Below are 26713 nucleotides of genomic sequence, written 5' to 3'. Positions count from 1 at the left end.
TGCAAGCATGGCCGCATCTTACAGAAGCCTATAAAACCTCTCGCCCTGCAGATACCAACTGCTAATTACACAACACACCAAGACTGCCAGCAAGACCATCATCACGTGGGTTACTGATATTACGCACAGGGCACAGCCTTTGAAATTCTTGGCTTCTATTAAAAAAAGACTGGCCGTCCCAGGTTTTGTAACAGTGGGCGTGTTGAAATACTGTAGTTGTGTCGCAAGAGAGGATGGATTTTAAATTGTTTCTGGGAATCTGGCAAGAACTGTGGACACCAAGCATAGTAGTCATATCATTATTTATATAGAAGAACAGGCATGACAAATACAATCACATGAGGCGTCAAAATTCGGCTTGAAACAATTCACATTCTGCCCCTACAGCCTCGCAGCATTTTGTCTTATGTGGTAAAGGGAAAGTTACAGCAGGACACCTTTGCATTGAAAATCCCTTTGAGTTTCAACTACGCCAACACCCAAGGGGGTGTGTGACTTAAAAGCACAACTGTTCGACAAAGCGTTCTGGGCTGATGCCATCAACGTCACTTGCATCTTTAATTTAACATCACAATGACAGTGCCTTATGCTGGGATTTTATACAGTACATGTACATGTGTAGTAACAGAAACCATGCAGGATTCAAGGCAAAAAATGGCGATAAATAAGGGCACTTTGCTGAAAGGCTACTGTACCTCCTCCTGCACATCATGTGCGTCAGGCCAGGATTTGGAAACATTCCATCTGCAATTCCATGGTGCACCTTAAAAACAGGAGTATTGGATTCTGGTCCTGGAGTCTCTCGTGTTTGGTTTTTTTTCCCCAACCTGAGCTCTTGGTCTGACAGCGGGTCAGGTAAATTAACGGTAGTAGTGTCCTACTTATAACCTGGCTCTGAACGTTTTGAGTCATCGTCTGTAAATGATCTTTAGTAACGTCCTGTAGGGGTCTAAGATGGTCGATTTTCTAGACACTTCATCCGTCTTGGGGTCGTTGGGGGGAGCCAGAGCCTATCCCGGCGAGCAGTGGACAGAAAATGGGGGACGCCCTGGATGGGACCCCAGTCCATCAGAGGCCACACAGACACAAACACACACACACACGCACTCCCGCCAGGGCCAGCTTTTCCCAGGAGCCAGTTCCCCTACCAGCGTATCTTTGGCCTGTGGTAGGAAACCAGGGAGAACATGAACACAGGGAGAACATGCGAGCTCTACACGGACAGCACCCCCTGCCACATCCGGAACTGAACTTGGGGTTAGAGCTCTGCTACCTGACCCGAGCCTGACTGGGCCTGACAAAGTATTGGGGTTTTGGGTCGGTTTTTCATGTACAACTTCGGGCTTCGGGGCCGGGTTCGGCTTTGTTTTCGAATAACGAATTATTGTTTTACGTGTATTTTTTATTCGAAGAAATCTGTAACTCGTCTTGCGCGCTCGCTCTCTTGTGTGTCACAGAGCCTACCTAGCTCGCCGTTCGCAGTGGATGAAATGAAACGAAAACTCGCAAGGGGAGAACTTCTCGAAATGCCCCATGAGTCGGGGCCCGGCGGCAACGGCGTTTTTCTGTCTCATCAGCTCCGGCGCAACGCAGCCGAGCAAAGCACCGTAAAACCGCGTCTGTGAGAATCCCTCTCCATGCGCGCATGTGTGTCCATTCGCTCGGGGAGTGATCGGGTTCCAAATTTGGCAGTACCAGTCGGGCTCGGTCGGGTCTCAAGGTCTCGCGTACGGGATTCGATTTTGTGCCTGTGCAGACCTCTACTTGAGGTCCCAGTGCTGTCAGGCAGCGGTGCTCACCCCCGAAGTGTAAGACAATAAGTTTAATTGACCACTCAGGTTGGAAGATGCACTATCTGGACTCTAGGCCCTCCAGGAGGTGGGTTTGACACCCCTGTGTTAAAGGCCAGGTGGGAAAGAGCTCGCTGGAAGACGCAGAGGAGCCTCACTGGGAGGAGTCCAGGGGGCGAGGAGAAAACCGGCCCTACTGCACCAGCACTGCTTCCACTACTTCCTGCTTCCTGGCCCCTCCCACCCCTGGACGTACAAGTGCTTGGGTCGGGCGACACACGAAGCGTGAAACGTGCACAGCGAGGGAGAGGGCGGGGGCAGAGCTCCAGGCGGGCGTGGAGGGTGGCGCAGCCCCCCCCTCCCCCTAGCCGCGGTAGATGCGGACGCGCTGGGCGATCTCGCCGCGGCACAGCGGGCAGGAGAGCAGAACGTCGCTGCATGCCTGGCAGCAGCAGACGTGACCACAGGGCAGGAAGATGGTCTGCGACTGAGAGGGAGAGAGAGAGGGAAACACACGTCAGCCCAGACTGTATCCACCCACCTGGAGACGGAATCTCTCCCGCGATTCCTCCCAAGAGCCTTACCTCCTTCTCCATACACACCACGCACTCCGAGCTCCCATCCAGACTGGGAGCACTAGGAACCAATATTTCTGGGGACGGCGGGGGGCTGGGGACCTCTGGGGAACTGGGCACTGAGGGCTCTGCTACCTCTTCCTTTTGTGCATCTTTGTATGGGCCTGTAAGGAGAGAGCAAGAACAAAACTCTGATCTTCACGTTGCAGATTTGGTTAAAGACCAAGATGTGTCACGTTTTCGCAGCTGTAGAGCGATCACATGGCTCGGCTTATTATTATTATTATTATTATTATTATTATTATTAGCTCGGCTGACGCAACTCCCCACATGAACTACAGTATCATATGGCTATGTTACCTCACTAGAAGTTTGGTCTCCTCGTTCTCGAGTCACGGAATATGGTGCTGTGCAGACCTGGAAATTTCATCTTTTTTTTGTGATGTAAATTCGACAAGTTCCTGTGCCCATTTTACTTTTATTGTGGTGTGAAATGCACTCCTCAATGCAAACTCTTTCCTTGAAGGGGAACAGCAACGCTATTTTTCACATTTCGGGGTTATAATGAAACGGCAAAGATGAAGTACATTTCAAACCACAATGAAACTAACAAAAGAGGCAAAGTTTGCATGTAAGTGCAGCTGCAATATTGCCTAATTGATTATCGTCGGCGCTTCAGAACGAGGCAACAAAACTGCTGATGACGATGCTAAAGCAGCCCTATTGCACTGTAAACATGCTTTTTCCCATTCAAAAGAGCAACGTGCCAGACAACTAAAATACACTCATAAGAATTCGCGTTGTTGGGAGATCTGGATTCTTGTTTGCTTACAGCAACTAGCGAGCAGGAAGGGCGTGGCATGAACAGGGGGTTCGCCCTCTGCCTGCAACAACAGGGTGGCTATCCAGCACTTTCACAAGGTTCCACTTGATTGGGAAATGTTGTCAAATTGTGCAATACTGTCCATTTGTTTGGTTGCTGAGATCTGATCACCAGTGTGGGGGAATAGGGGCTGTAGTTCCCCTTTAAGCCCCACGTTGCTTTAAGAACTCTGCACAGAGGAGGGGGGTCAGTCCTACAGTACCTGCAGTGGGCGTTCCTGCCTGATCCTTAGCCCAGTTCAGCAGTGCCTTCTGTATCCCCATTTCACTGATGCCCATCTGCACACAGGGAGAGAGAGCAGGTGACGGGAGCACTCTCAATACCACACACTGACACAGCTCCTCGCCAGACGCAATTCACTCAGCCCCACGCTCGCCCTGGTACGAGCCGTGTTTCCTGCACCCATTCGGGTGCGACATGCCCACGCGCCGCCCCTCAAGCGGATCCGCACCTTCTGCAGGTCCGCGGGGGTCATGTGGCGCAGCGTCTCCGCGGTCACGCGGTGGTGGGCCAGCAAGGGCAGGTACTGCTGGGCGGAGAGCTTGCAGAGCAGGTCCACCAGATCCTGCTCCACCCCGGCCTCCTTCGGGAGAGAGGGAGGAGCAGGAGTTAGAGAGGGGAGGGAGAGGGGGGGGGCGCGGGGGAGAAAGGGAGGAAGAGGTGGGCCTTGCCTGCATGCGGAGAGACAGCGGTTTGGCATCCAGGAGTCTCTGGTACTGGATGAGCCAGTAATTCTCCTGCGTGGCTTCGCTCTTCAGCTCCATCTCCACCTGGGACACGGGGGGGGATGGGATTAGGAAGACGTTATAGCCGGCGCCACTCCCTGCCGCGTTGTGTCCATGCATGGTCCAGTTGCCCACTCTTTCCTTGAAGGCCTGCTCTAGCTCCTCTTGGACCCCAAACAGCCCCCCCCCCCCCCCTTTCAGGTTGTGCCCTGCAGTCTTAGTACTGCCTGCCAGATCCTGACATTCCCCTTGCGGTGACACACTAATTGCCTAGTACCACTGGAGCTGCACCAGCTAAAGTTTTTAAAGATTCCCTTGCATCAGTGACCCCTGCAACTTTCCAGATTTTTGTGAGAGGGCGAGCAGCAGAAGCAGAGACACTGCTTCTGCAATGCACACTGATGTTCCCCGCAAGGCACTGCAAAGCGTGCAGGGTGTACAGCTTGACACCGTGTATCTGCTGTTCTCATTGCCCCCCTCGAGCTGAAAGGGGAACCTGCGCTAGCAACGCCAAAACTGGGCTTTGAAAGAAACATACCTGCTGATTCCAGAGGGGGGAAAACAAAAACAAAACCTTACTGATCCCGCCTCCCGTAAGCACTGGCTCCTCCCCCTCTGTAGCTCAGCCCTGCTTGTCCACAGCCCAGACTCCTCCCCCCCCGCCACTGACCCCACCCCCTGAGCCACGAGACCCCGCCCCCTCCTCGCTCACCAGAAGCTGCCGCAGTTCGGTCTCACGCTGGTCCCTCTGCTTGAGCAGCTGCTGCAGGAGATCACTGAGCGCACTGCGCTGTTCACTCAGCACCTCCTGTGCACATAGAGACAGACAGGTCACAGGCGGGGCCCACATGGGCCAATGAAAACATTAGGACACAAGAGTCTACAACATGAGGAGGCCGCAGGGCCTGTTTTGGTAAGGTTAGTAGCTATATGATCCCAGGATCACATCCAGCTGTTTCTTGGAGAAAGCCAGGGTCCCAGCTTCAACCACATGGCTAGGCAGCTTGTTCCTGACTCCCACAATCCATTCCATACTCCCATGATCCCACAAACGCACACAGATACAGACAGAGCTAGAGAGTGAGAAAGGGGTGTGTCCGTACTGAACAAGAGGGATAGATCAAACGGGGCAAGTCTGTCTTTGGGTTCAGGGGACAGTGTTACACTGGGGGAGTGTGTTCTCTTGTGTCCTAGTCAGGTATCACTCTGCAGAGATGATCAACTCTTACAGTTATGGTTCACTGCTAGAAAGGTAAGGGCACGCTTGTTATTTACTGCCTGAGCTCTCTTCTGCAAGATCAAAAGGGGCGTGAGGATTTCTCCAGTGTAACTTACTGACAACTGACTGTATTTCTGTTGCTGCTAACATTCTGTTCATTGTTCAGTGCACAGGTGATTGGGAAAACACACACAGCATGCTGTACTCGTACACATGCAAGACTACTGAAACAGGAGCCAGGACACACACAGGTATTGGTATCGTAATTAATATTCTTCTGTGCTGTGTTGCTCCAAGGGGCTGAGGTGACCCGGAAAGATGGGCTGAACGTGGCGTGTTTCATTGGGGAGGGTGAGGCACAGTGAGAGGAGGAACAAGGGAGAGAGTGATGTCACAGAGGAGGAACAAGGGGGAGAGTGATGTCAGAGAGGAGGAACAAGGGAGAGAGTGATGTCACAGAGGAGGAACAAGGGATAGAGTGATGTCACAGAGGAGGAACAAGGGATAGAGTGATGTCACAGAAGCGGAGCATATTAACAATATAGAAATAGAGAGTGGAGAGAAGAAAGGAGTAAATGTTCAAAAAATTAAAAATGGACAATCCTGCAATAATCTGAAAAATATGACATCAGAAGTAAACAAGATGCTCTCTAATGTCCTCTTCTGTCATACCTGGGCCAGGTGTATAAACCTAGGACGGGTATCTCTAGGAATACCCATCCATTACTTTTACACTGTCTTTTTCATATTTTACAGCCAGTGCTCTTAACTCTGAAAGGCTTCTTTACATCAAAGTCGTTGTTAAAAAGTAACTAAAAGTCATGAGTCAGAACACGTGGCAACTGTTTCATGTTCAGAAGTCAAAATTAAACAAGCAATGACAGTTCTAGATGGGAATACATGCCTTGGCCTTTGTGAGTCCAGCTCCCATTCCCTGAATTCCCTAGGCCAGAACTGACAATTCCTCCTGGCACTACTCCTGCTTCTCGCCGATCCCAGAGAACACGGAGCACTCTGGGTACAGGAAGTAGCATGTGCTGCCTGGGCAGAACTGCGGAAAAGCTCTAGTCTTCTGATTCGTGCTCTTAGCTGTCAGTCATGCGCACTACTTCTGCCCCTAGTCCTCTGCCCGGCAACAATTTCTGTTATTGGTCAAGAACGTACCTGCATATTCTCAGTGTCCAGATCTCGCCTCTTAACCTCCAGCTTTGTCAACTGCATTAACTCAGCTTCTATTAACCTAATCTAGAAACATGAAAATACAGTGTGTGAACTGTAAGCACTGACATTGGGGTGTGCTGTCACAGCAGATTTTTAATATCAGTTTCACTCAGTTAAATACCAGAAAAAAAGGTATTTTTCTTTCTTTTAGCCATTAAATTCTGGTTTTGTTTTGTTTTTTAAATCTAAAGCACAATTGTTCTGTGATCTATATAAAAAGCAAGCCCCTAACTACTGTGAAAACTTAAAGCTACAAACCAAATACAACAATATAAACTATTTTATTGTATGCATCCTCGTTTAGAATCCGATTAATTGATTATGTATTGAACAGGAACTGCACACCTAAGAACAGGGTTGGTGTTTTTCTTGCAGTAACACATCATGGCCAACAGGGGGCAACGTTTCACAGTGTTACGCTGCACTGTGACCAGCAGGGGAACATTGGCCCCAGGGGAAATGCACAATCAAGACCCTGTGTCTACAGTTTCTACAGTACACAGCACCCGGGATATCTCTTCCTGGCCACAGAGGAAGCTCATCGGAAGAAAGGGACAGGGGGGATTGGCTGACTGGGGAGCGGATGGAATGCAAAAAAAAATGTGTCGGTTCACAAAGCGGGGACACTCAACAACGAAACCGAAAACGTCAGTGAATGATGGCTGGAGGCGAGAGACTCGTCAGGATGCCGCTCTTAGCAGAAGACCGAGGATGAGCATGGTTCATGAGTTTCGGTACGCTCAAGTCACAGCCCCATCCAACATCCGACAGCTTCCAAAATCCACCATATAGGTGAGACTTTCACCCTTCCTAACAGTGTAAATGTGCTTATGGGCTGCTGTTAGTTACACACAGCCCCCAGAACTCAACTGTAAAGATTGTGATTACAGTGACTGTTATGCTCACAGATTGAATGTAGAAGACTGGAGTAGGGGATACTGAAAATTGAACATCTAGGATGCCAAATGTAAATATAGAGTACATTGATGTAGAACGTTTCTAATTAGACACAGGGTTGGCCAAATCCGTACTGCTAAAAAGGAACGCCGTCTTTTTCATGTCAAATGTTGATTCCCGTCGCTCAAGACTATCTTGCATGTGACGTTAAATACTGTTGGAGACGCATATGGGAATGCTCTTTGACCCCACCCCTTCGCTCCTATTGGGGGGTAAGGTGTATTGTGGGAGGAGGGTAGCAAAACTCCACCTGCACCTCGCGTGCGATTGGGAGCCGGTGTGTGACCACGCCCACCTGATTCCGCAGGAAGCAGTGCATGCTGTCCTTCTGAAGCTGCAGTGTCTCAAACGCTGCCTTCTGCATCTCCTCCTGCGAGGGGAGACAAAGAGCGCATTTTCACAGCACGGAAACGGCCTGCCCCTGCGAGATCAACAGGCGGGTGACCTGTGTGTCCTGCGTTGGCTGTCCTGGCTGGAAAAAGCAGGTTCTCTCCTTTTCCTCTCGGAGGAGTTGGAAGTGCTTACTGTGACAACACCTGTCCTAACTTAGCAACCAGCGTATATAAACACAGGGACAGGTTTTCCTTTGGATTTAGATGTGCAGCATTTGTGTACTGGCGTAGCTAAACTACAGCTGCCATCGAAGAGTCATCGGAGAGGTGTGGTATGCTTTGAGCTCATCTTGGGAGACAGAGCAGACCAGTTAGTTGGAAAGTTTGCACACAAACAGAAAGGCGGTCATCCCATATTAACGTTCGCACGTCTTCAGTACCTGTAGCAGCTGTTTCCCAGACCCAGGGGGAACACGTACAACAAACGGGTGTAAATTTGGGCTGCGAGGTACGAATCCGTGACTTACAAGAGAAAGAATTAAGAAGCACTGTGACCCAGACAGACAGCAGGAGCAAGCATTCTTGGGTATGATATCATTTGAGAACAGAGGTCAGAGAGTCTGGAAGATGACCAAATATGCACTCTTTCACCTACCTTCAGTTATGTTGCCTTTAGGTATATAGGTAAGGTATATAATTTTATAGCTATGATGCCTCTGTGGAAACTGTTAAACCTTCAGGTTTCATAACAAAAGCAATAATAATAATTCATGATAACTTATATAGTGATTTTCTGGGCACTCCACTCAAAGCGCTTTACAGGTAATGAGGAATCCCACTACCACCACCAGTGTGCAGTCCCACTTGGTTGATGGTTTGGAGGCAGTTTGCAGGGTAGCAATCACCCCACGTGAAGCAAGGGGGGTTGACAGCCAGTTGGGGTGCCCCTACAGCTGCTGAAATGGAATATGTTCTGTAATCTCTATGAATCCTATGTTGTGGGACATTAAACCCACCACATAGCAGGGCATGCGAGTGCTAGCTTCAGCACTCAGGGCGAGTGAGTGGCCTGGTTTAGATGCTGGCAGGGACGGGGAGCTTACCTCCTGCAGGATGTGGCTGATGGCTCTGTTTTTGTCCAGCTGCTGGAGTGACAGCACCTGTTCGAACTTCCTGTCCAGGGACTCCAGGCTGCGGAGCAAGAGAGGAAGGAATCGCTGAGTCACAGACCTCCCCTCCTGCGGGCTCCTGCGCTCTTAATTATCCCAATCCACGTCCCCCGGGGCCCCTGGGCACTCCAGTCCCCGCTTGTGGTTCGCCTCTCCCGGATCGATCCCAGGGTTCCAACGGATCCGTTGTGAAATTCGCCCAACCCCCATTCCCCGAATCCTTCCTTCTCACCTGCTGCAGGTCTCGGACACCAGCGTCCTCCGGCGAGCCTCGCACACTTCCTGGATCATCCTGAGGGAGCAGCTCTCCGACAGCATCTTCTGCATGGCCGCTGGACAGATGGGGAAGGGGAGGAGACAGCGGCTTGCATTTTCCGTTCATCATTTTCCAAGGACGTGCACATCACGCATGCATCCACAGAGTATGGACTCTGCTCTGGCCACGCTTGAGATAAGAACGATATCATGCCAACAGAATCATCCGTGCGGGATTTAGGTTACATCGACTTGGTGAAGCGCAGGAGAGAGATCGCTGGTCGTCTGGGAGCAGCAGCTCAATTCAAGTCAAGTGGCTTCGCCGTCCCAATACCAAGCACGCCACATTCCATATCAGAATCCTGCTCCTGCATTCCCCCTCCCCCCCCTCTCACCTGCCACTTCCTTCCTGCGCAGAGACTCCGCCTCTTCCTGCGTGATGGCCATCAGGCGCTCCACGCGCATCCTGCCAAAGCCGGTGAAAAGCCGGTGTCAATCAAGCAGAGCAGGTAACCAGCCGACCCCTTCCTGTCATTTTTGATCCACTTCCTTGGCCGCCACCCGAAGCGGCGAAGTGAGAGACCATCACTCACCGGTCTTCCTCCAGGGCCTGCAGAAACTCCGCGCTCTTCCTCTGCCTGAAACACAGGAAGTGGCACGCGTCCGGGGGATTGAGCCATGTCTCCAATATCCAGACCAAAAAGCTGACCTTTAATTGCAGGACCCTAGTCCTGGAGGTTCACACAGGGCACCCCAGCCTTGATTAAGAACACTCATTTAAGCAACTGTAAAACAGTAATATTCTCTAAACTGCCCAATCGAACATGCTGCCTGTAATCGGCCGGGGTTTAATTTCCTGTGGACTTTAGGAGTCGGTTACTTAAGGGCTAGCTCAATATTTCAATGAAGGGAGCACTGATCCACGAGAGCTGCAGGATATTCAGAGTTTTGATCCAGACGATCTCTAAATCGCTTAATGGAACATGTCGGCCGCCATCGGCTGTCATTCATTTCCTCAGGCCTTTAGGGACTCCTAATCTAACACCAGGCCAAACGAGGCTCTCAAGCACCAGGGATGGAGACCCCAGTTTGAGTGGAAGAGCATCATCGTTCCTCTGCAGCGTGGGCCGAGCGCACCCCACCCACCACCACCACCGCCCCCCCGCGCCGCTCACCTCTTGTTCTCCAGCAGCAGCCTGGTGATGCGCCCGGTGACGCTCGACTCAGCCAGTCTCACCTGCGCCAGCAGGCGCTGCCGGTCCACTTCCAGAGCCTTCTGCTGGTGCCAGAGCCCCTGTTCCAGCCGCTGCTGCTCCTGTGGGTTCAGATTCATAATAATTATAATAATAATCCCTAACACTTATATAGCGCTTTTCTGCACTCTCCACTCAAAGCGCTTTACAGGTCCTGGGGAATCCCACTACCACCACCAGTGTGCAGCCCCACCTGGATGATGCACCAGTCTGCTCCCCACACACCAGCTCTCAGTGGGGAGGAGAGCAGAGTGATGGAGCCAGTTCAGAGAGGGGGATTATTAGGAGGCCATGATCGGTAAGGGCTAATGGGAAATTTGGCCAGGACACCGGGGTAACACCCCTACTCTTTTTGAGAAATGTCATTTTCTGGGATTTTTAATGACCACAGAGAGTCAGGACCTCGGTTTTAAGTTTCATCTGAAGGATGGCGCCTTTTTACAGTATAGTGTCCCCATCACTATACTGGGGCATTAGGAACCACACAAACCGCAGGGCGAGTGCCCCCTACTGGCCCCACTAACACCTCTTCCAGCAGCAGCCTTAGTTTTTTCCCAGGAGGTCTCCCATCCAGGTACTGGCCAGGCTCACACCTGCTGAGCTCCAGTGGGGCTGCCAGTAGTGAGTTATAGGCCAGTTCACCAAGATGGCTCCAGGGGGCATCATAACCATCAGTGGTTTTGCAAATAAGGCCCGATCCGACCCCGACATCCGCTGCTCGTCACCTGTCTGACCGACTGCAGCATGTCCTCCTTGCGGGAGCTGTTCTGCAGCACCAGCTCGGTCTGTTCCCGCTGCTCCTCCTCCAGTCGGCGTTCGAACTCCAGCTTCTCCATCTGCTTCCGCTCCTGAGAGAGAGAGAGAGAGAGACACGGCGGGGCAGGGTCAGGGGGAGGGGGGGCTGCCCCGAGGAAGCAGCTCGCGGACACGGCGATCACGCCAGGCTCACGGGGAAGGGGAACGGAAGAGGCTGGCAAGTCACGTCCCAATTAAGTTCCCATTCGTCTAGTTTTCGAATGCGTCCCTTTTTGTCCAACATAGATTTCGGAAATGTGCATCCACGAGAGCACATTCGAAACAGAATTGGGACTGGAGAAAAGGGGAAGGAGATTGACACACAGGGTTAGACGGGGGGGGCAGAAGGCTCTGAGGGTGACAGACTAACACCCCCTTACCTTCATGCCCCTGTCCACTGAGATACACATGGGAACTGACTAACTGACGAACACGCAGAGTGAGAGAGATTGGCGGCCCGTCTGTGTGGAGTCTGCATGCTGATCCTGAGCTCACAAGGGTAAGGGCCAGGAGCTCCCAAACTGACAAAGACACGCTGGATCAGCTGCTGTAAATTGTCCCTTTCCAGAGGGGAAGTTCCAAGAAGATTGCTTGCTATAGCTCTACAGAGCGCTAGGGTTAGAGATGTCCTCCTCTCATCTGTATCCGGGACATGGAGGAGGCCAGCAGGAAAACTGTACAAGAACAAGGAACTAAAAGGGCAATCTTACCTTTCTCTTCTCATAATCCTGGAACTTATTCTGCAAAAGAAAGTTGGAGAAGAAACAGCGTTTATACCAATGGACGAGCCGAGTTCTCTATTGTACTTGTTCATCTTCCAACCCTCCCCAATCAGAGATGCTCCTCAGACCTTAAAATACTTCAGCTGTGGGCCTGTCCTGTCTAGAGATGCACTCCTGCCCCCTGCAGGTTCTCTAAGTACCTTGACTGCAAGCTGCTCTGTTCGGCATCCTGGCGATTGCCTGTCAGTGTTGCCAGGGCTGGGCTCCTCATTTACATGTGTAATAATAATAAAAATTGCTTACACTTATATAGCACTTTTCTGGACACCCCACTCAAAGCGCTTTACAGGTCATGGGGACTCCCCTCCACCACCAATGTGCAGCCCCCACTTGGATGATGTGACGGCAGCCATAGTGCGCCAATCCTCTCCCCACACACCAGCTCTCAGTGGGGAGGAGAGCAGAGTAATGGAGCCAGTTCAGAGATGGGGGTTATTAGGAGGCCATGACTGGTAAAGGTCAGGGGGAAATTTTTAATGACCACAGAGAGTCAGGACCTCGGTTTTATGTCTCATCGGAAGCAAGGCGCCTGTTTACAGTATAGTGTCCCCGTCACTATACTGGGGCTTTAGGACCCACACAGACCACAGGGTGAGCGCCCCCTACTGGCCCCACTAACACCTCTTCCAGCAGCAACCTCAGTTTTTCCCAGGAGGTCTCCCATCCAGGTACTGGCCAGGCTCACACCTGCTGAGCTCCAGTGGGGCTGCCAGCGGTGAGTTACAGGGTGACCTGGCTGCTGGCTTTTCATCCCAGAGTGAGTCTCATATAGGAAGGGCCCCACTCCCCCCAGGGGAAGGAGTGAGAAACGGGGGAGCTGCAGGGTTGTTCAAGCCCAGACAGGACACCCAGTTTGACCCTGCTACTCCTGCCAGCGGGGGTGTCCATACCTCCCAGGCAATGTCGGCGTGTGGGGTGACCTCTCCATCCACGCAGTCACCGGACGGGACCCCCCCCTCGCTCTCCAGCACGGGCAGCAGGTACTGGGACGGGGGGCAGTACTCCATCCCCAGCTCTGGAGAAGAAGACAGGCCAGGGGCCATGAGGTCAGACAGCCCTGCCTGCCCCCTGCTGGGGACACTGGGAGACGGCAGGCTGGCGTGGTGGGGACCCTCCCCGTCCCCCATCCCCTCGCTCTCACCTGCGCAGAGGAAGCGCTGCGTGGCCTCGGTGCCGGCGGCGCACACGGCGGAGGGCGGGAAGGTCATGGACGCCGCGTCCAGGGTCAGACACTGCCGGACAGGAGAGGAACGCCCCCCCCCGTTAACCGATGAATGCTCGCAGGGAACAAATCCCGCCCCCAGCCTTTTCCGGCTCGGGGAAAGAGGCGATGCTGTTGAACTGGCAATCCAATCCCAGTCCAAAAGTTCCAATCCCAGTGGTCACTTCACGACCCTCCACCCTCTCCCCTCCCTTCCCCTACCTCCCATCTCTCCCCCTCCCCTCCCATCCCTCCCCTTCCTTCCCCTCCCTCTCCCTGTCCCCTCCCATCCCTCCTCCTCCTCCTCCTCACCTCCAAAGTGCGGATTTTGGCCAGAGCAGTGGGGAGTCTTATCACGTTGTTCTCGCTGATGTCCAGGGTGCGCAGGCTGCCCATCCAGCCCACCGTGGACGGTAGCTCAGTCAGGGCGTTCCCTGGGGCGACAAAGCTCTCCTGCACTGACTGCCATAAACCTCTCGGGCCGAGCCCGTAACACGCGCGACTATTTTTTGCTTTTGCACAGCCGGAAATAAAGGACCGTCAAACGGGTCAGGTCCGTCACTCGAGAAACAGCTGCAGAGCGGAAGCAGACTTTGACCTCTGAACCCTCACCTTTCACATTGAGCGTCTGCAGCTGGAGCAGGTCCCCAATGGATTCTGGGAGTGCATGGAGGTGGTTCCTCTCCAAGTTGAGCACCTGAGGGGTAGACACAGGGGACAGCCTGACCTCGTGTGCCCAGAACTCCCACTACCGGTCCCATATGAATAACACGGGACATGAGTCCTACAGCACTGCCTGCTTGTTTACAGTGTCATAGGGCCGCTTCACCTCCTTGGTGAGGCCCTTCCTGCTCACTAGTCACTGTAATGACTAATGCACTTTGATGAACGAGCGAATAAATTGGTTGTGCAGCAGACATTTCACTGCAGAAATGTTCCAACGTGATCTGCAGGCAGAGTTAACAACTAAGTAGTATTTCCCGGCAATCGAAATCGAGAGCAATATGTCTACTGGATAAAAAGAGGTACAGTTCATTCACAAGCCTGCTTGTTTCCAATAATAAGGCCGCGTCGCCTCACCAGAAGTTATGTTGCCTCGGTTCTGAATCACAGAACATGGCGCTGCGCTGACATGGAGATTGAATCTATTTTGTGATATAAATTGGGGGGGTTTTACAAGTTGCTGTTATTGTGGTGTGAAATGCACTCCTCAGTGCTGGTTTTTCCTAACCCCGAAATATAAAACTAGCCTTGCAGTTCCCCTTCAACAGTTCTCAGACTTTGTATCTGCTTATTTCTTTGTGACTTAAGTCCCTCATAAGTGGGTCACTCTAAACTGTAGGGCTTGTATTGATGGTAGGGCTACGTTGGCCGTTCAAACATTAAGCAAACGTTTTTTCCTGTTGGAATGGAAAAACCGCCAGTTAGTCTCCTGCCATGTACCGACGGTTGTATTGATTTCCGTCAGGGCCCACTGACCTGGAGTGCCTTCAGCTGCCCGATCTCATCAGGAAGCGATGTCAGCTTGTTCTCGTGCAGATCTAGCACCTGGGACCCAGAGAACAGACAGGTGAGTCACAGCGCAGCAGCAAAGAGCCAGACCTCCCCCTTGCACAGACAGTGGTGGCAGAGCAATAAGGGCTTGAAGCCGCTGGACTGAATGTGGTTGGCCTGTCAGCTTCCTGATTCGCAGGGCAACGGTTTTAGTGAGGGCGCTCACCTTGCGGTCCATGTGGGTCCTAATGCCCCAGTATAGTGATGGGGACACTATACTGTAAACAGGCACCGTCCTTCTGTGGTCATTAAAAATCCCAGGGCGTTTCTCGAAAAGAGTAGGGGTGTAACCCCGGCATCCTGGCCAAATTTCCCCCCTGGCCTTTACCAATCATGGCCTCCTAATAATCCCCATCTCTGAACTGGCTCCATCCCTCTGCTCTCCTCCCCACTGAGAGTTGGTGTGTGGGGAGCGTTCTGGCGCATCATCCAAGTGGGGCTGCACACTGGTGGTGGTGGAGGGGATCCCCATTACTTCTAAAGCGCTTTGAGTGGAGTGTGCAGAAAAGCGCTATATAAGTGTAAGCAATTATTATTATTATTATTATTATTATTATTATTATGACATATTAGCACAGCAGCCCAGGACTTGCAGGGGCCTTCAAATTTGTGATCCAAGACACAACGGGAATCTTAAGCAGTGCAGTGGCAGCGAAGGAATAAGGTGTATTTGCATAAATCCGTGTCCTCCGTTCAAGGGCTGACAGGCCCAAAATGTCGGCTGATTCACAGCTGAAGATTAATCGAGGACAGAGAACGGGAGTTTGCACACATTTCCTTATTTTCTAACACTCTCTGGGGGCTGGTGCATGTAGTGCCTACTCCATATTCCAGATAAAAGGAAGAGGTTGGAGAAGGAGATGAACCAGTCATGTGCAGTGATTCCTTTATTCCTTTTTTCTTTCCAGCTCTTGGGTACCTCAACAGCCCGAAGCCATTACCTACCCTCAGGGTGGCCAGGGAGGAGATGCTGCAGCCTTTAGTCACCAAGGATTTCAACTGGTTGCTATGAAGAATAAACACCTGAAAGACAACAGGGGAACAAAAAAAATGCACTGAGCATGCTCTGTCCCACTCGACTGATTGGACAACGCTGACCTTTGACCTTTGACCCCCCTGGTCACCAGGGAGGAGGGGCTCCTCCCAGATCTGGAAAGGGCCAAGTCCACAGCTCATCTGCACAACCCAACCCCCTGTTCCCTCCCCAGGCAACAAAGAGAGACTCGTGTGTCCTACCTTCTTCTGCAGAACCTTGCATGTGGAAAAGGCACTGGCCGGAACCTGGTGTGTGGACCAGAAAAAAAGAGAAGAAAATACATTATTCCCCCAGGTACTGTAACTTCGCAATGCAGAGGTATATCCGAGTTCAATCTTAATTGCACCATGTTAATGTAGACGCAGCCAACAAAGGAGAAAGAAAAAGAAACAGTTCTGGAAACAGCAATAATTGGCCAGCAGCCATATCACTCTGTAAGTCACTGCTGGCAGCCCCACTGGAGCTCAGCAGGTGTGAGCCTGGCCAGTACCTGGATGGGAGACCTCCTGGGAAAAACTAAGGCTGCTGCTGGAAGAGGTGTTAGTGGGGCCAGCAGGGGGCGCTCACCCCGCGGTCTGTGTGGGTCCTAATGCCCCAGTATAGTGACGGGGACACTATACTGTAAAAAGGCGCCGTCCTTCGGGTGAGACGTAAAACCGAGGTCCTGACTCTCTGTGGTCATTAAAAATCCCAGGGCGTTTCTCGAAAAAGAGTAGGGGTGTTCGGGGTAACTCCTGGCCAAACCTCCCATTGGCCCTTATCAGTCATGGCCTCCTAATAACCCCCCTCTCTGAACTGGCTTCATCACTCTGCTCTCCTCCCCAGTGAGAGCTGGTGTGTGGGGAGCGGACTGGCGCATCTTCCAGGTGGGGCTGCACACTGGTGGTGGTGGAGGGGATCCCCATGACCTGTAAAGCGCTCTGAGTGGAGAGTCCAGAAAAGCGCTATCTAAGTGCAAGCCATTATTATTAATAATCTACACCTGTTTTGCCACGACACCTCCTATACGAGGGAGTCCAGGTCTGCGCAAAGCTAGTTTTTCATGGCGAAGCCAGCTCTCTCTCGCTTAATGCCCCCACAGCGTGAGAGAAGCACAGCGCCCACCCCACTCTCCTCCAGCGCGTGCGCGTCTCCGGGCAGTCTCACCTCTGTCAGCTCGCATGCCGAGATGTCCAGGATATCGTCTGCTCCAACTTCCTTGGACTGCAGACGCAAAGACAAAGGTCAAACACAGACACGGCCCTGGTGCAATCTGCTCAGTTTTCAGATTTCTCTGCAGCATAGGAAATAATGGTGTTAATATCTGCAAAGCACTGCTAGGATGCAATTTTTTGTTTCTTGTGATCAGTGCCCTGCATTAATTGTCTGTGCAACACGCACGCACGCACGCACAGGATCAGATCCTGCCCCGCCCCAGCTGTGATGCAGTGTGGGTGCGAAGACGGGGGGCCCGACTCGGGCGGTCTCACCAGGCACAGCTGATACTCCAGCCTCTTCTTGGACTCCTCGCTGGGCTTACGCTTTCTGAAGAAGAGCGGCATGCTGTCTGTCCCCCCAGCTCTTTCTCAGGGTGGGTACTCTGAGCAGTAAGGAGTTGGGGGGGGAGGAGGCAGCAGGCAGCAGGGGGAGACAAAGATCTTGTTACACTGGCAAAGAGAAAATAAATTCTCAATCAGGCCTTGCATAGGACAAATCACGACTGCCGACAACTTTGTTTTTTAGATACATCCATATAAGGGACGGTACAGGTGGTGCCTCTGCTGCCACCACAGTGCTGGGGCCCTGGGTTCAATTCCTGGGGTGCTGTCTGTGTGGAGCTTGCATGTTCTCTCAGTGTTCGCATGGGTTTCCTCCAGATGCCCTAGTTAACCGCCGCGCTCTAGAGCCACCCTGGTAGGTTCATTGGCCCTGGTGCCTGGTGTGGGTGTGTGTGTGCCCCACGACGGACTGGCGTCCCGTTCAGGGTGTACCCTGCCTTGGGTCCACTGCATGCTGGGATAGGCTCCTGCTCCCACTCAACCCAGTATTGGATAAAGCCGCTAGGAAATGTATGCATGTCAATATAAACCTTTAACTATCAGATCCTTTTTTATTATGGTCCATACTGGCAATGACGCTACGATTTCAGCTCATACAACGGGACAATAAAAGCTGCTCATTTAAAGCAATGAAAAACCTTTGCATCTTTAGTCTAAGCCCCCTGCTTAAACAAATTTGCACCTGGGAGTTAAATTTTATTCGATGCAGCGCCGGGTTCCCAATAATCAATTACAATTCCAAAGCATGTACACATCTGTTCTTACGAAATGGTCTCTGCGGTGTTTTGTGCACGGCTTTGACTGGGCGCCACCACCCACCGACCGTGAGCAAACCGGTCAGATCAGAACCAGTAACTCGCATCAGATCAGAACCAGTAACTCGCAGGACCGTTAGCTCCTGAGGTCGGCTACCTTTTACTGTTAACTGTTCTGAGAGAAAATTTCGGTGCTGTTCAATGACGGACGGAATCCGTCGTTTATAATCCAGGACGACACCAACCTTTCTTAAACTATACAGAAGACCACACCATCTGTACTTGGTACTGTACGTACCCCCTGGTAACAATACAGTGAATCACATCTTGAATGCCGCAGAAATCTGCAATCCGCCATTCAAATAAAACCCACAGCCTCGCTCATCTGGTCTTGAAAGACGAATTCACTGCAACATCTACCGATTAATAAGGACGACGAAGTGTACGAACATTTGGGGATTTTATTCGACTACGGCGACTTTCTATGCATGTTCATTATTCCAAAACAGGGCGATCTAATCTCCAACAGTATTAAAAACCCGCATTTAACTTCCTCGATGCCTCCTTCTATGTAATAAATCCGAGCACCCGTCTTCCTCTCACTAGTATCCTGGAGAAATCAGTCCATGACAGAAGAGGTTTCCTGACAAGGACACTACCATTTAAAAGAAAGGTCATGCAAGCGCAGATGTATGTTTAATTTTTTTTTACCTTAATGTTCTGGGGGTTTTTTTCTATCTCGTACCTCTTCGCCGACAGAAATGTGAACCTCTATCACAAGATCGTCATGTTTACTGTGTGGTCAATGCTTTAGCCACACCCATCATGGCCGCTAAAGGGAGTGGTTGTTTCAGCCACAACCTCGATGGCCGCCGTAATCTCGCGAGATTTCCTAGGCTATAAAACCCGGCCGTGGCCGCACACAGGTCCCTTTTCTTTCGCTTTCCCACGGTGAAGGTGCAACAGTTTTCGGTCGTCCCGAATCCGGGTTCATCCGACACCAACACCGAACTGAACCGATCCTCCTCTTCAACAAGCAACTATGCCTCCCAAATTCGATCCCAACGAAATTAAAATTGGTACGTGATATAAAGGGTAACTATGGGTCCTTGGCTACTCTGAATAAAGACGTTTGTAATAACACGGTATGTACACCCTTTCCCAAACGTATTTTTAAAAACATGGATAAACCGGGACTACTTAAAGAATATACGAACCAGGGGTGGTATTGTTACTATAACGCAGCTATCTTGTATGAGTTTGTATTGTGTGCCTGTCCTAGTTGGTAGGCCCTGGTTAAGGCCTAACTTGCAGTGACTTTTTTTTACGTGTTCCCCTCGCGGGGAAATAAATGAAAAATGCATAAAAGGGACAGTTTCAGTTGGAATCCAGTTTAGTTATTGTGATTTGGTGTAATTGTGCTGGACAGGACTCTTATTACCGTGGTAACAAGCGCAGCCTGGCGAACACGTGGGGTGGGGAAGCAGACTTTCTTCCTGCGTGTGAGCTCGTTTCATTGAAAACCGCTGTTCGTCTTCTGCGTGGTTGGCGGAAAAAAAACATTAATTTGAAAGGCGTTAATAGTAGTCTTACCTCCAGGCTACCTGTTTCTAAACGCCTCTGCTCTCGAGTAGCCGGCGCCGCTTGCTTGATGAGCTGTCTGTGCTCATGATCTTTAGACGACTGTAAGGGCCCCTTTAAGACTCTCCTCGCTTTGATTTTTTTCAAGTTCTCGCAATTTCGGTTAAGGGGCTCTAGAAACGTGGCCAAGCCGAGGTGGCCTGACTGGAGATCGATGCATCGAACAGTACCAGGTGTTTTTTTTTTTAACCTACTGCGGATGCAGTTTTGCATTGGAGTCATTGCTCCACATTGACAGACTCCAAATGCTCTAGAGGCTTTTGGGAGTAGGAAAGCAACATTATAAAAAAAAATCTTCACAACTGCATCCTGTTAACGGACCTCTGTTGTCTAGGTGAGTGGGGGCAGTTGGCAGGTAAACTCAAAAAAAAAATCCAGTTCTGTAGTCAGTGTGCTGAATAGTTGAAGCAGAAATGCTGTTCATGGGGTCCCCAGTTTTGAAACTTAGTCTTGGGTTTTCTGCCTTGACGGGACAAGCGTCGAACCGGGAAATCTGGGGCCAGCCTGTGATTCTTGGCTGATGCCCGTGACCCTCATCCCAAATGTAATGGGGTCTGTGCCTTAGTGATCGCAGCCTTCTTGGATACTTGTGGAAGAAGGGAATTTGTCCACCTTACACATGTTTGCACTTGGAGCTTTTACATCCTCAGAGTGCACGTATAGTAAACCTTTGGTCTATGTCCACTGGTGCTGAATCTATGTCCCCCTCCAAACTGCACTGTTATGAGGAAAGATGTATTTGATTTCTGGGTCTTTGGACTTGCAATCAATAATGGAAAGTATTCCTGTGCTTGTTTAGAGAGAGAACACTTCATTGGCCATATACAATTTCTTGTATTTGGAATTTGTCCGTTTTGCATACTCCAACTTGCTCTCCATGAGACAGACAGGGAGATAAGCTGGGGGTCAGAGTGCAGGGTCAGCCATTTATATGGCATCTCTGGAGCAGCTGGGGTGAAGGGCCTGGCTCAGGGGCCCAACGGAGTAGGATTCCTCTGCTGGCCTTGGGATTTGAACCGGCAACCTTCCAGTCACAGGCGCCGATCCTGAGCCACAGAGCCACTACACTGCCCCCATATCATAATTATCATAAGTGTACAGGCTCTTTATTTCATGGGTTGTAAATGTACTAAGACTTGCTAAAGTATTCAGATATGATTTGCCCATTGAAACCCCCCCCGCCATATGGAACCATTGCTATTCCTGAATTTCAAGCCTGTGTATTTTTAGTTTGACTTTTTGTGTTTTTCAGTGTTATTGTGGGGAAGTCTGGTATTGGTGACTGTACAGACATAATTCCACTTCGGCAGATTTAGCAAATCCCTTAATCCATTTATAGATACAACTATAAGCCCTTGGAATGAGATGCCCATCTTTCCACATCTGAAACTGGAATGCAAGGCATGCCCTCTCAGAGCAGCAGAGAATAGTTCTGTAAACTTTCCAGCTCTTTAATCTCGGGTGAACTTAAAAGGAAAAGGAAGCGTTGCATTTTAAAGAACATCTACTGTAGGACTGGAAATCCAAGTTTATAAATCTTCAAATTGACTAATGCTGGTGTTGTGGATTCAGGTCTCCAGACAGTGCTGTCTCAGTTTACCCTGGTTGCTGTGGTCCTGCTGGAGTAGTTACTACAGCTGATTGCCTGGCCTAAAGCATCCTAAAGCGCCTTGTGTGTAAGAGGAGACATTTCAGCAGGATTTAATTTGTACTTGTTTATGCAGCTGTCTCCCCCTTGGGATTTGAACCTGTAGCCTTCATCTTAGGAGTCTTGAGCTTTAATCACAGCTCCATGCTGCTGCCCTAGATTGCCTTAGATCAGGGTCAACCAACGTATCCTAATGAGGTCTTTCGTGTCCCACGTAGGGTAGGCCCTGGTTTAATGTCTCAGCTGGGGAACAGCATCGCTTGTCTCTGGCCACCCTAGTGGGGCTCTTGATTTGAAATTCAAAGCTGCCATAGCTGCTGGGATCTAACAAGACCAGGCTGCCAAGTGGCCAGGCCTGTCGGGTACCAGCATTGCTGAAGACTGTGTACTGGCTGTCTGCGAGCCAGTTCGGTGCCATCAGTCTGCTCCTGCTGATGAATTGCCACGAGCTGTAGCCTCGGGAGATATTAGGCTCTAGATTGCTTACAGGATACGATGTGGTTTGGGGTTCTTGGTCTTATGGGTGGATGGACCCCAGCCAATGGTTCTTGGAAGATCCAAAAGATGACCTGGTAAGCAAGGCATCCTCTGTGGTGACCTGCTCCAGCTGCAGGTGGAAAGCTCGATCTCCAGATCCCCGTTAGGAAAGGGGGGTGCCAGCAGCCCTCCCGCCATTGCGCCCGTCTGCGCCCGTGACGGGGCGTGCTCCAGTGGGGGCTGAGAGAGACCCAGCTCTAGGAAGCAGGGCCGCGCCTGGTCTGTGGGCGGCTCTGTGCCGAAAGGCCTGGAACACGCCAGCCAGGCCCTCCGGCTGGGTTTGTGGAAGTAGGGTGGGCCGCTGTCTTGCTTGAGCAGCAGCGATGGGTAGCTCCTGTTCTGTGACTCCCGTTACTGAGTGTTCCTCGTATTGCTTTGCCTTCTCCACAGTGTTCCTGCGATGCACAGGAGGAGAAGTTGGTGCCACCTCTGCTCTGGCCCCCAAAATCGGTCCCTTGGGTCTGGTAGGTATCCCTACAACAAGCGACTCTTTTAGACCTTCAGCTGTTTCAGTGCCACTTGTATCTTGCGTGCCATCTTTGTTTTTTTAGTGATTTAGTTGTTTGCACTAATTTTTCCTTAATGATCATATACATAATAACCAATGGAGTTATAATAATAATAATTGCTTACACTTATATAGCGCTTTTCTGGACACTCCACTCAAAGCGCTTTTACAAGTAATGGGGATCCCCTTCACCACCACCAGTGTGCAGCCCCATCTGGATGATGCGACGGCAGCCATAGTGCGCCAGAACGCTCACCACACATCAGATATCAGTGGGGAGGAGAGCAGAGTAATGTAGCAAATTCATAAATTGGGAAACAGGGAATATACACGCATGGAAAAGATATCCCCCTTCACCCTTCCCAAAGAAATATTACCTATATAATACATAATCGGCACCTTTATAAAATATACATGTTCATATACAATCATATGTAAAACCTTTCTTGGCGTAAGAATGTCCTTTCTTTGGAATTAAGCTGGATTTACAGTAATCATTAAACAATTACCTTTTATCTTTCGTTATTTTATGCAGTGTCACTTCACATAATGTTACTTGTTCTGGTTTTCTCCCACCCGTCTTCAAAAAAGCCTCATCGTGGTTCTTGATTCTAAGCTTCCTACTTCCTGTTTCATCGCCGCCATGTTTATTTGGCGACTTGTCGTGACCTCTCCCGGAGGTGGGCGTGTCCCAGCAGCCCTCCCGCCATTACGCCCGTCTGCGCCCGTGACGGGGCGTGCTCCAGTGGGGGCTGAGAGACACCCAGCTCTAGGAAGCAGGGCCGCGCCTGGTCTGTGGGCGGCTCTGTGCCGAAAGGCCTGGGACAAAACGTCTCCGCGCAGAAGTCTTTTAACTCGCACCCATTGAACTCGTTCTGCACCTTGAGACGGGTGCAATTTCAGATCCGCAGCGAGTGGATTGTCTTGGTCGTTTTTAGTCTTTAATCATCTCGCATGCCCATTGCATGGGGTGCATTTTTATTGGTGAATTTCAGACTTTTTTTTTACTAGTGATGTGGCTTTTCTGTCTGAAAGTGGGGGTACTTGATTGCCGTCTTGATAAACTTTCCATGGTATGTTTTTTTTTTCCCCCCCCTGTAGTCCCCCAAGAAAGTGGGTGATGACATCGCCAAGGCGACCGGGGACTGGAAGGGCCTGAGGATTACGGTCAAGCTGACCATCCAGAACAGGCAGGCACAGGTATGGTATCCCATCATGCTCTCTTTATAGCGTCTTTCACTGGGGAGCTCAGGAAGTCAATAACTCAGCAGCGTTTAAAGGCTCCTCCAGTAGTCTTTGCCCTACTGGCTGTGCTGTGGACTTGTATGCTGTCTCACTTGCTCTGTTCTCCCTGTGCAGATTGAGGTGGTGCCCTCGGCCTCCGCCCTCATTATTAAAGCCCTTAAGGAGCCCCCCCGGGACAGGAAGAAGGTGAAGAACAGTGAGTAGCCCTTCTGCTCTGTACGGCATTTCTTTGCCTTTTAATTGCTTACACTTGTATAGCGCTTTTCTGGACACTCCACTCAAAGCACTTTACAGGTCATGGGGAATCCCACTACCGCCACCAGTGTGCAGCCCCACCTGGATGATGCGCCAGTACTCTCCCCACACACCAGCTCTCAGTGGGGAGGAGAGCAGAGTGATGGAGCCAGTTCAGAGATGGGGATTTTTAGGAGGCCATGACTGGTAAATGCCAGTGGGAAATATGGCCAGGACTCTGGGGTAACACCCCTACTCTTCGAGAAACGCCCTGGGATTTGTAATGACCACCGGGAGTCAGGACCCCCAATTTATCTCATCGGAAGGATGGCGCTTTTTTACAGTATAGTGTCCTCTTTACTATACTGGCGCGTTAGGACCCACACAGACTGCAGGGTGAGCACCCCCTACTGGCTCCACTAACACCTCCTCCAGCAGCAGCCTTAGTTTTTCCCAGGAGGTCTCCCATCCAGGTACTGGCCAGGCTCACACCTGCTGAGCTCCAGTGGGGCTGCCAGTTTGTCCGTAGGGCTGCCTTTTCAGACCCAGCTGACCAGGGAAGATTGGCAAGGGGTCCTGGTAGCTTAGGTTTGCACTGCTAGGGCAGGAATCCTGCCAGAAAGCTTCCCAGCTCCACGCCTGTCCATACCAGTGGTTTGGCATGCTGCGGGGGGGGGACTCGAGGATGCAAGACGCCGTCTGTGCCGGCAGGCCGGTGACCCCCCAGTGGCGCTAGTGTTGGAGTGGCCGTGGAGGGCGTCATGATTGAAACGCAAGCCTCCTGGCAATTGCACGCGAGCAGATTTTGACCAAACGCGTGGAAGAGCCTCGTGTTGCCTCCCTGTTTGACGTCAATGTGTCCTGTGTTGTGCACGAAGGGCACGGCTGCCCCCTTCTGATTTTACACCTGCTTTGCAACGGGACTCCTGAGAGTCGTCGGGTCCTGTACTGTAAGGCTCCCCTGACCGCTGTCTGTCCTCCTCCTCCAGTCAAGCACAGCGGCAGCGTGACCTTCGACGAGATTGTCGCCATCGCCCGCCAGATGAGACCCCGCTCCATCGCCAGGGAGCTCTCCGGTAAGAGCCGGCCGGCCGCCCTCCTCCTGGCCCCTCGAGCACGGGATGGCCAGTGGGGGGTGCTGGGATGGGGGGGCATTTCCTCCGTTAGAATGGAAGATGGAAACGCAAGCACAGCTCCCTCCGGAAGATTCCCGACTGACAGCCGGTTTATAGAGCAAATTCCTAGGCGATGAAAGCCAGACGCCTCTTGCGCTCGGCGAGGCCAAGTCTGCCTGCTCCCCTGTTAAAACGCAAGGGGCGTTCGTGATGGGCATCATCACAAGCCGGCTGCAGGCTTTCGGGTCAGTGGAATGGGGCTTGGAGAGCGAGAAGGTGGGCGTGGTTCTTGATTCTAAGCTTCCTACTTCCTGTTTCATCGCCGTCATGTTTCAAGTTATTTGGCGATTTGTCATGGGCGTGTCCCAGCAGCCCTCCCGCCATTACGCCCGTCTGCGCCCGTGACGGGGCGTGCTCCAGTGGGGGCTGAGAGAGACCCAGCTCTAGGAAGCAGGGCCGCGCCTGGTCTGTGGGCGGCTCTGTGCCGAAAGGCCTGGGACAAATATCCGTGCGCGCGGGCTAGCGGGAGTTCACTTGCGGTCTTCCCGAGACGGATCTGATGGCGCCTCTCGTAAGCCTACCCCCATAAGCGGAGGTCTGGCGCTGGAGCGCGTGGGCGTCGGTGTGTCTCGGCACCGCAGTGGGACTTGGCGTCAAACTGAGCCTGGGCGCGGAGGTTGTGGGGTGAGCCTGCGGCTAACCAAGGAGAGAAGCAGGTCTCCTCCTGTCACCTGTGGAATGTCTTCTCTGATGGCCTCTTGTTGTTCTGGCCCTGCAGGGACTATCAAGGAGATCCTGGGAACCGCCCAGTCTGTGGGCTGTACCATCGATGGCCGGCCCCCCCACGATGTCATTGATGACATCAACAGTGGCAAAGTGGAATGCCCTGCAGTAAGTATCGACTTCCCTGTTCTGGTCTTTTTCTCCCAGAAGCAGTTTTCCTATTATGGAGGTGTACTGTTCCACGTCTATAAACTTGATACGCCAAGTGGAATTCTGCTTGGACAATATACAGGGGGTGGACAAAATAGTGGAAACGCCACATGAAAAAGGAGTTGAACTTTGAAGTAACTCAATCGCCATTACAAATGCAGCTGCAAAGGTGAGTCATATTAGGTTGATTGGCAATTAGCAGTGTCTGTCAGCTGTAAAGGGGCTGACGTTTAGCTCTTTCCAAGCAACATGAGGCAACTATCAGAGTTTCAAAGAGCCAGTGCCTGAAGCATCAGTCGCAAAAACGGCTAAATGGTTTAATGTGACGAAGGAGAACGGGTCTAAAAAATGAATGGCCGCGTATGCCAAACATGGGACAAACCGCATCGGTGCAGAGGAACAGTGGTCGCAAGTTGAAGATTGCCGATGGTGGTAGACGGACCCTTCCTTCATCTCTCAAAGAACTGGAGGCGTTTCTTCTCAAAGAAGGGTGCAGTATCCCACTACACACAGCTCAGGACGTGCTAACAGCATTCTAAGAAGGATTGAAGCTGTCCTGATGGCCTTACTCCTTACTAGGTCCCTGATATTAATACATTGTTGGGTGTTTCCATTATTATATTGTCCACCCCCTGTATATAATTCACAATACCACTCTTAAGCTTTGTATCCTACACTGCACAATTTTCTGACCTTTGGGAAATGGAATCCCCTGTTGATCTGTTGTTCTTCTTTTGCAGGAGTAAAATGATGCACTTCAGAACAAGGGGAAGGAAGATGAGATGAAAATAAATTTATAAGAAAAAAAGTCA

The 26713-nt window shown here is 51.3% G+C and overlaps 2 protein-coding genes and 3 non-coding genes across 8 annotated transcripts; 4 read left to right on the top strand and 1 right to left on the bottom strand.

Moving 5' to 3' along the window:
• Positions 1–285: 285 nt before the first annotated feature.
• lrsam1 (leucine rich repeat and sterile alpha motif containing 1) lies at positions 286–19785 on the bottom strand. Of its 4 annotated transcripts, none has more exons than XM_069183142.1 (25): positions 19634–19785; positions 17217–17393; positions 16894–16950; positions 15948–15992; positions 15657–15734; positions 14637–14705; positions 13770–13854; positions 13470–13591; positions 13098–13188; positions 12847–12971; positions 11885–11914; positions 11105–11227; positions 10302–10441; positions 9720–9764; positions 9522–9592; positions 9104–9203; positions 8806–8893; positions 7666–7740; positions 6357–6437; positions 4686–4781; positions 3920–4018; positions 3700–3831; positions 3451–3526; positions 2375–2529; positions 286–2277 (listed from the first exon to the last, which is right to left on the bottom strand). In XM_069183142.1, the coding sequence occupies exons 2-25, from the start codon at positions 17286–17288 to the stop codon at positions 2155–2157; spliced, it is 2178 nt and encodes a 725-aa protein (XP_069039243.1). In that variant the 5' UTR covers positions 17289–17393; positions 19634–19785; the 3' UTR covers positions 286–2154. The 4 variants fall into 4 exon arrangements, with proteins under 4 accessions (XP_069039243.1, XP_069039242.1, XP_069039244.1 ...); XM_069183141.1 differs by lacking the exon at positions 19634–19785 and adding an exon at positions 18752–18881; XM_069183143.1 differs by lacking the exon at positions 19634–19785 and adding an exon at positions 18752–18881 and having other exon boundaries at positions 17217–17326.
• rpl12 (ribosomal protein L12) lies at positions 18963–26713 on the top strand. The gene is made up of 7 exons (XM_069183145.1): positions 18963–19119; positions 22257–22330; positions 23476–23574; positions 23734–23815; positions 24843–24929; positions 25747–25859; positions 26642–26713. Exons 1-7 carry the CDS (start codon positions 19083–19085, stop codon positions 26645–26647), a joined length of 498 nt encoding a protein of 165 aa, XP_069039246.1. The 5' UTR covers positions 18963–19082; the 3' UTR covers positions 26648–26713.
• On the top strand, positions 21997–22124 carry LOC138225022 (small nucleolar RNA SNORA65). The gene has a single exon (XR_011183566.1). It is a non-coding gene; the product is annotated as a small nucleolar RNA SNORA65 (small nucleolar RNA).
• On the top strand, positions 23077–23204 carry LOC138225024 (small nucleolar RNA SNORA65). The gene has a single exon (XR_011183568.1). It is a non-coding gene; the product is annotated as a small nucleolar RNA SNORA65 (small nucleolar RNA).
• Positions 25345–25472, top strand: LOC138225023 (small nucleolar RNA SNORA65). Its single transcript, XR_011183567.1, has one exon. It is a non-coding gene; the product is annotated as a small nucleolar RNA SNORA65 (small nucleolar RNA).

This window comes from Lepisosteus oculatus, chromosome 24 (assembly GCF_040954835.1).
Source record: "Lepisosteus oculatus isolate fLepOcu1 chromosome 24, fLepOcu1.hap2, whole genome shotgun sequence".
Taxonomy (NCBI): Eukaryota; Metazoa; Chordata; class Actinopteri; order Semionotiformes; family Lepisosteidae; genus Lepisosteus; species Lepisosteus oculatus.
The sequence above is the reverse complement of the archived record's forward strand: the minus strand, read 5'-3'. Positions and strand labels throughout refer to the sequence as shown.